The following is a 12,443-nucleotide window of genomic DNA, read 5'->3' on the forward strand; positions in this document are numbered from 1 at the left end:
CCCTAGACTGGAGGAGCAGGTGGGCAGTGGAAATGCCCTGTGCCTGGTGGCATCTGGGCTGGGCTCACCCTGCCTGGTTCTGCCAGCCTGTGTGGCTTGGGAACAGCTGCCAGCCCGCCCTGACAGTGTGTCTCTGGGCTCAGCTACAGCTCAGGTGCTGGCTGATCCCTTCCCCCTGCCACCCAAAGCCCCCTCAGAGGGGCAGAGCCCCCACACGCCGGGCTGGCTGCCTGTAGCCCTCCCGTACCCGCGCCGTGACCTGGGGCGTGCGTGGGGCAGGCTGGGGTGCTGCCTTGGCAGGGCTGCTTGCGCTTTGTCTGTGCTCAGCCTTAATGGAAGGCAGCAGCACAGCCTCCCACAGCCTGCTCTGCAGATGGCACTGGGGGGACGGAGCTCGGCCGCCTGCAGCCGTGGCCGCCGCGCTTCCCCGTGGGGCATCGCTGGGGAACACACCAATCTCTCCTGGTCCTTTGTCTGTGTCTCCTCTGCGTGTTCCCCATCTGCAGATCCCTCTCCTTTCTTGTGTGCCCGCTCAGGGGTTGGGCAGGCTGTTGCCCGGGCGAGACATCGATTGGTACCCTGGCTGTCACCCCCTCCCTTCTTCCCCTGTCTGTGACATTGTTTGGGGCAGAAATTGGCTTATCTCTGTTCTGCAGCCATAGAGAAATCCATTCTCTGGTGCTTGTGGGGCTTCCTGTGGCAGGAATTGCTCCAGCCCCTTAGTCTGATTAGCTGTCTTTGCTGCCTGTGTGTGTTAGGGAGACCATCTCTAATTTAATTTAATAGGATCCCGAAGAGAACAAACTCCTTTGAGCTGCCCCCACCGTGGCACTGCCACAGTTACCCGTGGAGTTGCTCACACAGTGTCTGGAACCGTTTCATTCAGCTCCAGTGTCGACTTTGGGGTGGGTTTTTTTTATTTAAAAATAAATATATATCTGTGAAAGCAGCTGTGATATAAACAGTTTCCAGGGTAACAAGGCTGGGGGAGGGCTCTGTGTCCCGTCCCCCCTGCTCCACGGGGTGGGAGAGGGATGTGTGCTGCGGAGGATCCTGGGAGCTCTCATTCTCCACTCCTAATTCCTTTCTGCCACTGCTGCCAGATGTTGCAGTTCCTCGGGACGCTGCAGATGCTCTCAGTGAGTCCCAGAGCCCTGCCACCAGGACCTGGGCAGGCAGGACCGCTCCTGCTATGACCCGTGCTGGGACCTTTTGTGCCGGCTCTCTTCTCCTTAACAAAAGGCTGACGCTTGGCTGTAATGCCCAGGAGGGGCAGGATGGGAAGGCCTGTGTGTGTGCGGCTCCAGAGCTAAGTTAGATCCGTCCCCACACCCCTTGCAGACAGACACAGCTGCCCTGAGGCTCTTTGTCTGCTGCGTCCTGCCCCGGCCATGGGCTGCGTGTTCTCGGCCCCGCGGGAGGAGGCGGCTCTGAGGTGAGTGAATCAGACCCTTCGGCATCTCTCTGACCGGGAGGGTCGCTCCTGCCACCCCCACGCTGGGTGCAGGGGGTGTGTGGCTGTGTGGGGCAGCAGAAGGAAGGGGAGCGGCTCTGCTGGGAGCCAGGCTGCTCCGGGGGAGATCTGGGTGTCGGTGCTCTGCAGCCTCCAGGCTGCCCTCTCGCCTCTGGGTGTAGGTGTGCTTTTGGGGGCAGAGCTCTCCGAAGGAGAGGTGGCTGAGGTGGAGGCAGATACACCCCTTGGAGTGGGTGCTGACTTCCTCCCCTCCTGTCCTGCTCCTGGAGTCGAAGTGACAGAGCCCCTGGGAGTCGCTTGTGCTGTGGGCTCTCCCCAAGGGTGGGCAATCTGGGCAAGTCAGACTCCCTCAGACAGTGGAGTTAATCCCCTGTCCTCCATCCCTCCCTCCTGACTCTGCTCACACCCTGTGCTGTCTGAGCTCTAAGAGCTGTCATTGCTGAAAACTCCCTTCTAAGTTTTCCTGGGTGAAGAAGAGTGTGACTTTGGTCTTGGGCATTGGTGCACGTGTACAGCTCAGGCGCTGGAGCTGCCTGGTGAAGCGATTTCAGGGAGTCCTGTAGCCCTTTTCCAAAAGCCAGACTTGTTCTTTCTCCTGTCTGAGCCACAGGCTCTTCTCCACCGCAGCACTTCAGTGCAGGGCTGCCTCCTTTGAAAGCACACGAGCTCCGTGTGCTGCACCCTTTTCTTTCCCAAAGGGAGCTTGCTGAAAGGACCTGAAACTCTTTCTTCCCTCTCCTCTAAAAGCGTTTTGTTCAGCAGCTGACCCGCCAGTTGCTTTAATTGGATCTGGTTTGCAGAGGGCAGCAAACCAAAGAGGTTCACCAGGGAGCCAGAAGCTGAGAGCTGCCTCTTGTGAGCGGGCTGGGGGGCAGCTCTCCCCAGCCCCCCATCCCAGCAGCAGCACAGCCAGGGTTTGGAGTGCTCTGAGATGCTTGTGATATCCCTGTTCCCAGTGGGGGACTAAAGACAGCACTGGCAGAGACCTCACTGTTGGGAGAGCAAAGCTGGGGGCATGAAGCATCTCCTGGGAGCGCAGGCTCCTCGGGGGGCTTTTTCGGGGAGGGCTTGCTTGTCTTTGGTGTGTGGGGACTGTGTTGGTGCTCAGAGCTGCCAGGCCAGGTTACAGAGCCTCTTGGCACCTTGTGGGGGCAGGAGGGGGCCCGTGAAGGTGTGCTTTGCTGACCACCCCCCGCCCTGCAGCTCTGCGTGTGCTCTGCCCGCTCTGGGCGCATCTGCAGAGATCCCTCCCTGTGGGCTGCGGAGTGTAGGAAACTGTTAGTGAGCTCTGCACATTCTCACATGGGCTGGAGCCAGAGCTGTTTGTGTTTTGCCTGGAGGCTTCTCTTTTCCCACAGGAGACCCAGCCTTGCATTCTTCCATTGTGAAAGAGAGACGGGAACGGGTCCCACGTTCCTCTTCCCCCACGTTCCTCTTCCCCGCTCCCGGAGCTCCAGTGGGGAGGATGGCAAGAGCGAGCTCTGGCACTCCTCCCCTGCCAGGAAAGCACCCCAGCACCTAATCTCACCCTAGCTAGAGCCACCTCTGCCTGGGGGGGCTCTGGGGTCCCCAGGGCTGCGTTGCTTTCACCCTGTGAGACTGTGTTCAGGGTAGCAAAGCTCCCCTGGCTTCCTGCCTGCCAGGGCAGCTGTAGCAGCACAGTCTGGTGTGTTTCTGATGCTGCTGGGGTCTGTCTCTGCTCTGAGACAAGGCTGCCTCCATGCCCTGCTGCCTGGGTTCCCTGTGCTGGGGACAGACACCCCGGCGTGGGAACGAGCCCGGGGGACCTCGGTGGGGCACGGTCGCCTTGCTGGGGGTCTCGTGGGCTGAGTGTCAGCTCCCAGGGCCCTGCAGCTCGGGGACTGCAGTCTGGCCTGCTGTTCTGGGGTCACAGCCCTGTCTGACTCCAGGCTCAGGGAATCTGTGTGGGGGCGCAGGGCTCAGGACCGAGCCCCTGCCCGCAGTGCTGGGGGGAGCAGGGAGCTCTCTGCTCCCTGCCCTGGCCTCTTGAGGTTTTCCTGGAGGCTTCAATCTCACTCGTAACCTGCTCAGCTGTGAAACTGCTCAGAGCAGTTGGTAGGGTGAAGGAAGGTTTGCTGACACGCAGGGCTGATCCCCAGGCTTTGCCTGCAGGAGGGTTTACCCGTGGAGGTAAGGGGGGTGACAGCTGTTCCCCCTGTTCTGAGAGTCCCTGGCCTCTGGCTCTGCAGAGGAGGAGCCCTGAGGCTGAGCAGTGGGCATCCCTGGGGCAAGGTGCGTAAGAGCCACTGATGGGGACTCTCTGAGTAGCCTTCTGAGGTCTGGCATGGTTTGGGGGCCACTTTTTTCCTCCCTCATGCTTATTCCTGACCTTAAAGAATTAAGGTGCCCATCTGAAAAGAGATTCCTCCTGTCTTTCAGAGCACCTCCACCAAGAGACAGCAGCTTCATTGAGAAGATGAAAAAGACAGTAAGTTCTTTGCTCTGGCTGTGTTGGGGTGCTGGGAAGGTTGGGGAGCTCCTGTCCTTCCCAGTTTCTTCTGGAGACCATCTAGTTGTCATCAGGGGTGACTGGTTTGGACAGGGACACGTATCTGCTGCAGAGAGCATCCAAGGGCAGGCTGTGTGGGCTGGCAGGAGCAGCTCTTTCAATCTTGGCCTGAGAGCTGCTGTTAGAGTCAAAAATTAAAGGGAAAATTTGGGAAAGGAGGGGAGGGGATTGTAATATGAGATCAAAGTTGGGAGGGGAATGGCAGAGACTTTAGAGTCATTGGCTGGCAGTTGTTCATCTGTCGTTGCTTCCCAAACTGGCTCGCTCTGGAATGGGAATTGTGGGACACAGAACTGGCAGCTTTCAATTCTGCTGGACTGGACACAAGAGGAAGCAGGGCAAGAAGCAAGGGCTGGGTGTATCTTCTGGTGTACTTCAAAGGAACTGGCTTCTGGCAGAGGAGGAGCTCTGGGGCTGAGGCTTCTTCCCAAAACTACAGCCCATCTGCTGTCTCGTCCCAGGAGCTCCCTGTCCCACGAGTCACGGTGCAGCCTTGAGGCTGAAACATCCTGAGGGTTTATTCTTTGCTTTGGGTTTAGTCAGACCTGAGCCAGACTGGGACTGACCAGTCCCACGCTCGTACAGCTCAGCCCTGAGCTGGCTGCAGGCCCTGCACACGGGCAGGCTCGTGGCTGCCTGCAGCAGTCTGGGGCTCCTGAGCCAGGTCTCTCCTTTGTCTCTGACTAAGAAGTACTTTGGGCACTGGCTAAGTAAGTAGCTGCTCTTTAACTGGGCTTTCTCTTTGTCTCCAGGGGCGAAACATCGTGGTGTTCTACGGTTCCCAGACGGGCACAGCAGAGGAGTTTGCCAATCGCCTCTCCAAAGATGCTCATCGCTACGGCCTGCGGGGCATGGCCGCGGATCCGGAGGAGTACGACCTGGTAACGTAGCCAGGAACAGCCCTGGGATAGGTGACATCCTCCCAGTGTCCCCTAAAAACCAGAAGGGACCCAGATCAGGGACATTTGCTGGTTTAGTGTGTCATTTAGGGGAGAAGAGAAAATTGGGGCAGCCTGAGAGATGCAGAGGTGGGCTTGGATCTCACCAGCCCACAGTTTGGGGTGAACTCTGCAGAACGACTGAGAGGTCCCCGGGGTGTTTGGGAGTCACCAGGCCTCTGTTGGCAGCGTGAGGCTCGCTCCATGTCCTTGTGCAGCCGGCATTAAACCTGTGGTACTGCAGGCTCACACAGCAGCATTCACCCCAGGGCGAAGGATCCTGGCCCCTTGCAGCCTTGCCTGGGAGATCCCATCGCTTCTCTTGGGGGTGGAGATACTGGAGTGCCCAGAGCGTGGTCAGCTCTGCTGCCCTTCCCACCCCAGGTGGGTCTGGCTTTTCCCAGCCCCTCTTGCAGTCTGTTTCCCCTGAGCTGGTGCTGTCCCCCCACACACACACACACTTAGCGGTTCCCTTGCCCGCTGGCCCTGCGGTGGGGTCCTGGAGGCTGTGCTGTGCCCTGTGCTTGCAGGCGGATCTGAGCCGCCTGTCTGAGATCGACAAGTCCCTGGCTGTGTTCTGCATGGCCACCTACGGCGAGGGCGACCCCACCGACAACGCCCAGGACTTCTACGACTGGCTGCAGGAGGCCGACGCCGACCTCTCGGGGCTGCGCTTCGCCGTGAGTGTTCCGGCCGCTGCTGCCCCTGGGCAGGGACGTGCAGAGCCCTCCCTGCCCCACGGGGGAAGGCAGCACCAGAGGTCTGTGCCTTGGATGCCCGTGTGGGATGCAGTCCCTCTTGCCTTCCTCCCCAAGCCCTGGGGATGCCTGCAAACCTCTCCCTGGGCGCGTTAACCGCAGATCTTGGCGCACTCTCCCTGCTCCCTGAGTCAGGAGGGTTCACTAGTCATGTCTTGCCACAAACAGCCCAGCAGGCATCACTTACAGGGCTGTAAATGACTTAGAGACTGCTGCTGTTCAGCAGCTAATTGAGCAGCCCCGGGCCAGATCTTCTCCCACAAATTAAATCACTGGGAGGAGCGTGCAGCTCCTGTCATGTGCTGAGCTGAGTAACTGGCTGAGGTGCAGCCACCTCACCTAAACCCTGGCCAGGTCCCTTAAGGCAGCATAATTGCAAACGAGGAGAAAATCAACTGCTGGAGATGCTGAAGTGCTCTGTACAAAGCAGTGAGTGGTTTGTGGGAGGCAAGGGAGAGCAACTGGTCCCTTGAGGAGATTGATGTGCATCTTGTAGGTGCATCCTCTTGATGTGCCAGGGGCCTGGCCTAGGGGAGGTGGTGGTGGCCAGACACTCTCCTTGGTAGTTTCTGACTCAGACAGTCCACAGATAGCTGACAGGGAGCTGGGAGAGGCTTTGCTGTCCCTCCCATGCTTTTTCTTCAGCATCCTTTGCTTGGTGGTGCTGGCCAGAGGATGCCAAGTGGATGGGAAAATTCCAGTCCCTGCTTCTCCACCCTTACCAGTGTTCCCTTCCAGGTCTTTGGGCTGGGCAACAAGACCTACGAGCACTTCAATGCCATGGGAAAGTATGTGGACAAGAGGCTGGAGGAGCTTGGAGCCCAGCGCATCTTCGAGCTGGGGCTGGGAGATGACGATGGGAAGTGAGTAGTTTGGCTGAGAAGCAGCTCAGAGCTGGCTAAAGCATCATGGAAGGGAACCAGGCAGGGAGTTGGCTCTACTACTAAGAAGTAAACTCCACAGGGCTGGCTGTGGGAGCTGGTGTGGCTCTGAGTGTGTGAGACTGTCCTCTCTCCCACAGACAGGTCCCTTCAAGTATCCTAGGGGGTCCTGTGCCTGGTGAGGTCTCAGCCAGCTTTAGAGGACCGTAGTTAGGTACTTGGGGAGGCTTTGCAGCCTCTGCCCTTGCCTTGCTGCAGCTCTGCTGCTAACTCAGCCTGCATGGATAGGCTCACTCATCCCCACAGAGGAGACCAGCTCCATCTCCCTGTGAACTGTTTGCTTTATGGTGCAAGGCAGCAGTTTTCCCACTAGGACAACGACTGGGGAAGGGGGTGGTTTGACCCCTCCGTGCTCACCTGAGCACCTTGTGGGCAGCAGCTTAACCAGGGAAATCACATCAACCTGAGGCTTTGCCTCTAAGGGCTGTGAGATCCCATCAGAGGGATGTGCTGTGCTGGGGGGGTGCTGGGCCCAGAAAAACAGGCAGTGCCATGGTGGGACCAGCCTTCCAGGAGGGTGACCTGTGGCCAGGAGTGGGCAAGGGGCAGCAGGGTTGGTTAAAGACCAAGCCTGAGTAGTAAAGGAAGAGCCTTGGAAGAACTGGTGAAGGGAGGGGTGGCTGTTGTAGCAGCAGTTCCCTCCCCCCACCCAGTGCTCTGGAGATGCTCTCCTGATCCGTGGGCTTGTGGAGGAGGTACCAGAACTGCCTGGCCCCAGGGTGAAGGGAGAAAGGCCATAGGGAATCAGAGATGGCTCCTCTGGGAATAGCTCTTTGCTGCTCCCCCTTGGGCAACGTTACCAAGTCTCTCTTCTGCCCTGGCCAGCTTGGAAGAGGACTTCATCACCTGGAGGGAGCAGTTCTGGCCAGCAGTGTGTGAGCACTTTGGGGTGGAGGCCACAGGAGAAGAGTCCAGGTGGGTAAGAGAGAGGGTTCTTCTGGGTGCCAGAGAGACTGAGCACCTCTGGCTGTGCCATCAGCCCTCAGCTGCTGTCCCCTCTGCTGTGTGCCACCTCCTCTTCCCGACTGGAGAGGGCACATGTGAGGTGCCTCAGGGAGCGGGGCTGTCCTGCTGCCAGTTTGAACCCAGACGCCTGTTCTGAGGGGGGATGTGGTGGGTGCAGTTCCTCTGTGGGTGGCTGTGCTGGGTTGTGATGCTCTGGGTGCAGCTGACGTTCCCTCTGGGGCTTTCTGAGTGGTCTGCCTGCTGCTGGTGTCTGGGGAGGGGGGTGTGTGTCAGGGGGTGTGTTTGAGCCGCCGCAGACCCCGCAAAGCCGATGGTGGTTCCAGCTGTACCGCGTGTCTGACTGTCTGTCCTCTCCCCTCCAGCATCCGGCAGTACGAGCTGGTGGTGCACACGGATGTGAACCTGAGCAAGGTCTACACTGGGGAGATGGGGCGTCTCAAGAGCTACGAGAACCAGAAGCCGTGAGTGCCCGACCTGGCGGGGCTGGGGCGGGCTGGGCGCGGGGCGCCCGTGGAGCCCTTGGTGTTCCCAGCACGTTCTGCACGGGCAGCGCTGCTCTGCAGGTGGCTGCCCCAGAGGAACAGGCTCGGGTCCTTGCTGGGAGTCTCAGGGACTGCCCCTGCTCACCAGTGTGGGAGGAGGGGGCTGACTGGCTCCTCACCGCATGGGCCCCGCGGTCACTGGGAGCCTTTCCCCGCCCGGGTACTACTGTGTGGTGGCTGGTCGGAGTTTCACTCTGGGAGAGGAGCTGCATAGCTGATTTCCAGGCTGAAACACCTCCCTGGGGTGTGCCCTGCCATCTGCTCTGCATCACTTGTGGGGCAGAAGCTGCTGGGCTGTGCCCGGGTGGAGGGCGGTGGGTTTGCTCTGCCAGGGTGGGCAGCAGCCTGCCCTGTGCTGCGGGGTGTTTGGAAGCAGGAGCTGGGACAGCCCCGTGCTCACGTCACAGGACCCTGCTCTGGAAAGTGCCCTGAGCCTGGGAGAGTGATCCAGAGGATCGGTGTCTTTCCTTCTAGGCCGTTTGATGCCAAGAACCCCTTCCTGGCCCAGGTTACGGAGAACCGCAAGCTGAACGAGGGTGGAGAGCGACACCTTATGCACCTGGAGCTGGACATCTCCAATTCCAAAATCAGGTAGTTTCCCCCCAGGAGACTCTGTTTTAGCAGGAACAGCCTTCAACAGGAGCCAGGAATGAGGGGGTGGCACTGGCCACATCTGGCACTTGAGAAGAGGACCCTGTTCTCGTGATCCCTGAACGCTGCCCCTCTGGGTGTCTGTACCAGGTCCCCAGTGCCAGGACTTTCTCCTGGTTGTGCCAGCTGGCTGCCCCGGGCCCCTCCAGAGCTGGCTGCACGTACCTGTCCTGCCTGGGCAGAATTCTCCAGGAGTCACTCCAAAATGAGGGAGCAGATGAGCCATGAGAGGGAGGAGCTGGGGAGGGCTCCTGCTGGGCTTTGCCGTGGGGCACAGGAGGAATAAAGCCCTCTTGAAGCCACTCTCACTGGGTGAAATCCCTCAGTGTGCTTGTGAGAGCACCCCGAATCTGGGTGCCTTCACCTAAAATCCTGCAGAGGCTTTGAGCAGCTTTGTGCTTTGCCCCTGGGGAGCTGGCCTGTCCTGCCTGGAGGTCTGGCCTCGTCAGTCCTTCAAAATGACCTTTGTCTTGGAGGCCCCATGTGAAAAACCAGACTGGTTCTTAGAACTGTTACTCCTCAGCAGTCCTTTCTGCTGTCACTGCTGCCTCCTCAGCATCCCCGATGGTGCAGGCAGGTGTAGCAGCTCCGATCTCAGGGCTGGCCTATTGCCCTGTGCTTATCTTCCACCTGAGCAGCTCAGGCCAGCTCAGCTGCTCCACAGCAGGGCTGGTGTGTCATCTGCTCTCCTGCTGCTCTCCTGCCAGGTACGAGTCTGGGGACCACGTGGCAGTGTACCCAGCCAACGACTCCTCTCTGGTGAATCAGATTGGCGAGATCCTGGGCACGGATCTGGACACCATCATGTCCCTGAACAACTTGGACGGTGAGTGTGGGTGACCCCTGGGTGTCAGCAGCTCTTCAGCCGTGGTGTCTGGTCCCTGCTGTGATGAGAGCCCTTCACAGGGCACCTCCAGGCAGACAGGGACGTCCCGTGGCCGCTGCAGACGTGGTTTCAGCAGCAGTGGCAGGGCGCCTGCTCGCTGGGAGCTGAAGTGGGTCAGTTGGGAAATGCACTTAGTGTGCTCATTCAGCAACAGATTATGTAACAGCAGCTCCTAACCACGGAGCACCGGCCTGCTGGGACCTCCTGCCTGCCCCAGGGCTCAGCAGGGGTCTTCATGCCCGAGATGCTGCTGCTGGGTGCTGGGAGGAGGCAGCAGGGGACCAATCTGGCAGGAGGGAGCGCTTGTGGTGACACAAAGAGCTTTACTGGGGTGTGTTCCCAGCAGTGCCGGCCTCTGGCAGGAGGGAGGGGGCAGCTGCTGCCTGTCTTTCCCCTGGAGCAGCTTGGCCTGAGCGGGGCCATGGGCTGTATTGGCCCAGGTCCCTGGGAGAGCTCCTGGTTTCCAGAGAGCGAGTGGCCTCAGGGCACTGCTGGAGCTGGTCTCAGCTGTCACTCCCGTCCCTTATGGACCTCTGCTGAACTGAGGGGCTCTGCTGTGCCTGCTGGCGCTTCCCTTTCCTGAGGGTGGGCACTAAAGCCCGTGGCTGAAGGGGTGGGGGAGGCTTTTGAGGCCGGATGCAGAGGAGGTGTGTGGGTGTGAGCTGTGGAGAGCCGCCCTCACGCCTGGCTGGGGCTGTGCTGGTGCCTCTGAGGGGCAGGGGGGGCTGCAGGGGGGGCTGCAGGGGGGGGCTTTTCTGATAACCCCTCGGGCAGCATCTGGGAGACACAAGATGGGCTGCGGGGAGAGGGAGCTGGGGTCTGGCTCTGGGCAAGAGGCCGATTGAGCCCTGGGGCTGCTTTCCCCTCCCTGGAGCAGCTGCTCTGCTCCCCAGCTCTGCTGCGCTCGGTGTAGCTGCTGGTGTCAGACCCCCGGCAGCCGGCAGCGGCTGGTTTGTAACCTGCCCTGTCTCCCGTCCCTCTCCTCCAGAGGAATCCAACAAGAAACATCCCTTCCCCTGCCCCACGTCCTACCGCACAGCCCTCACCTACTACCTGGACATCACCAACCCGCCCCGCACCAACGTCCTGTACGAGCTGGCGCAGTACGCGGCGGACGCGGGCGAGCAGGAGCGGCTGCGCAAGATGGCGTCGTCCGCGGCTGAGGGCAAGGTGGGAGCTGCAGCGCCTCGGGGGGCTGCCGGGGGGTCCCGGGTGCCCCCCTGGCTGGGGGAGCTCATGGGGGGGTGTGCTGTGTGCTGGCAGGCGCTGTACCTCAGCTGGGTGGTGGAGGCCCGGCGGAACATCCTGGCCATCCTGCAGGACATGCCCTCGCTGCGCCCGCCCATCGACCACCTCTGCGAGCTGCTGCCCCGCCTGCAGGCCCGCTACTACTCCATCGCCTCTTCCTCCAAGGTGAGCGCGCTGGGCCTGCCCCTGCCCCTGCCCCTGCGGCCCCGCACGGCCCCTGTCCCCCCTCTCCGATGGGGACTCTGCCCTGGTGACTCTTGCAGTGAGGGGAGCAGCTTTTGTTACCTCTGTGCACGATAAGGGGGGGGTATCCCACCGTCTGCGGGGTCTGTGGAGGGTCCCAGACTGCACCCCCCCCCCCGCTGCCCCTCACCCACAGGCCTTGCTTTCAGGGCTTGGAAACCAAGTGGCATTTTAGGGGTTGGTCAGAAGTCCCTGGTAGCTTTGTGCCTGAAGCCCTGAGGTCCTTGGTGGTACCAGGGCAAGCCCAGGGGTGCTGTGAGGAGTCAGGCTCAAGGCAGAAGCCCCACATGGGGCATGCTGGGAGGTTTGATCTCCCCAGGGAGGGAACAGCTGTCCAAATGTTAACATGGGGTTAAACCTCTCCCCGGCTGCCTCCCTCCCTGGGGTCCCTCCCTGCCTGGTGCTGACATTGCCCCTCCTCAGGTTCACCCCAACTCCATCCACATCTGTGCCGTGACGGTGGAGTACGAGACCAAGACAGGCCGCCTGAACAAGGGGGTGGCCACCAGCTGGCTCCGGAACAAGGTGCCGGCGGAGAACGGGAGCAGCTCCCTGGTGCCCATGTACGTCAGGAAGTCGCAGTTCCGCCTGCCCTTCAAGCCCAGCACGCCCGTCATCATGATCGGGCCGGGCACTGGCATAGCCCCCTTCCTTGGCTTCATTCAGGAGCGGGCCTGGCTGAAGCAGCAGGGTGAGTGCCCAGAGACTCCCCGGGGCCCAGAGCTGCTGGGACCCGGCTCTCTGGGGCTGGTCAGTGGGTGCTGGAGGCATCACTGGTGGGTCTGGCCAGAAGGAGAGGTGGTGGAGCTGGGTGAGCAGTGGCAAGGTGGTTTCTGTCCATGTGTTGTCCTCCTCTTGGCCACAGAGGGTGTTTGGGGGGCAGACAGACCTGAGCCAGGCCTGTGGTGGGTCTGTGAATGGCTCGTTCCTACAGCACATGGGGACCCGTGGGAGTGGGTCTGGAGCTGCCAAGCAGCAGCAGGGGCAGGACTGTGTCCCCTGGGTCAGTGGGACGAGGGTGGGGGGCGAGGCCGGGCTGGGTGTGCAGGGGGCTGGCTGATGGGTGCTGTGTGGCTGCAGGCAAGGAGGTGGGCGAGACGGTGCTGTACTACGGCTGCCGCCGCGAGCGCGAGGACTACCTGTACCGGGAGGAGCTGGCCCGCTTCCAGCAGGAGGGAGTCCTCACCCAGCTCAACGTCGCCTTCTCCAGGGACCAGGCTGAGAAGGTGCAGCTCACAGCCAGCCCTGGCTCCCAGCGTGGCTCCG

General features: G+C 60.7%; 1 protein-coding gene across 3 annotated transcripts in view; it reads left to right on the forward strand.

Moving 5' to 3' along the window:
* The window catches only part of POR (cytochrome p450 oxidoreductase), a 28,448-nt gene that overhangs the window by 14,627 nt on the left and 1,378 nt on the right, over positions 1–12,443 (forward strand). For 2 of the 3 annotated variants that reach the window (XM_084272795.1, XM_084272796.1), the window contains 12 exons: positions 3,875–3,923; positions 4,757–4,885; positions 5,473–5,622; positions 6,439–6,563; positions 7,467–7,556; positions 7,970–8,068; positions 8,624–8,740; positions 9,508–9,626; positions 10,675–10,856; positions 10,950–11,099; positions 11,601–11,868; positions 12,258–12,403. In XM_084272795.1, the coding sequence (XP_084128921.1) occupies positions 3,875–3,923; positions 4,757–4,885; positions 5,473–5,622; positions 6,439–6,563; positions 7,467–7,556; positions 7,970–8,068; positions 8,624–8,740; positions 9,508–9,626; positions 10,675–10,856; positions 10,950–11,099; positions 11,601–11,868; positions 12,258–12,403 (1,624 nt within the window). The remainder of the gene's footprint in view (positions 1–3,874; positions 3,924–4,756; positions 4,886–5,472; positions 5,623–6,438; positions 6,564–7,466; positions 7,557–7,969; positions 8,069–8,623; positions 8,741–9,507; positions 9,627–10,674; positions 10,857–10,949; positions 11,100–11,600; positions 11,869–12,257; positions 12,404–12,443) is intronic. The other variant, XR_014617714.1, reaches the window with a different exon arrangement.

The sequence above is a fragment of the Gallinula chloropus genome (genome assembly GCF_964237585.1).
Source record: "Gallinula chloropus genome assembly, chromosome: 19".
In the NCBI taxonomy this organism is placed as follows: domain Eukaryota; kingdom Metazoa; phylum Chordata; class Aves; order Gruiformes; family Rallidae; genus Gallinula; species Gallinula chloropus.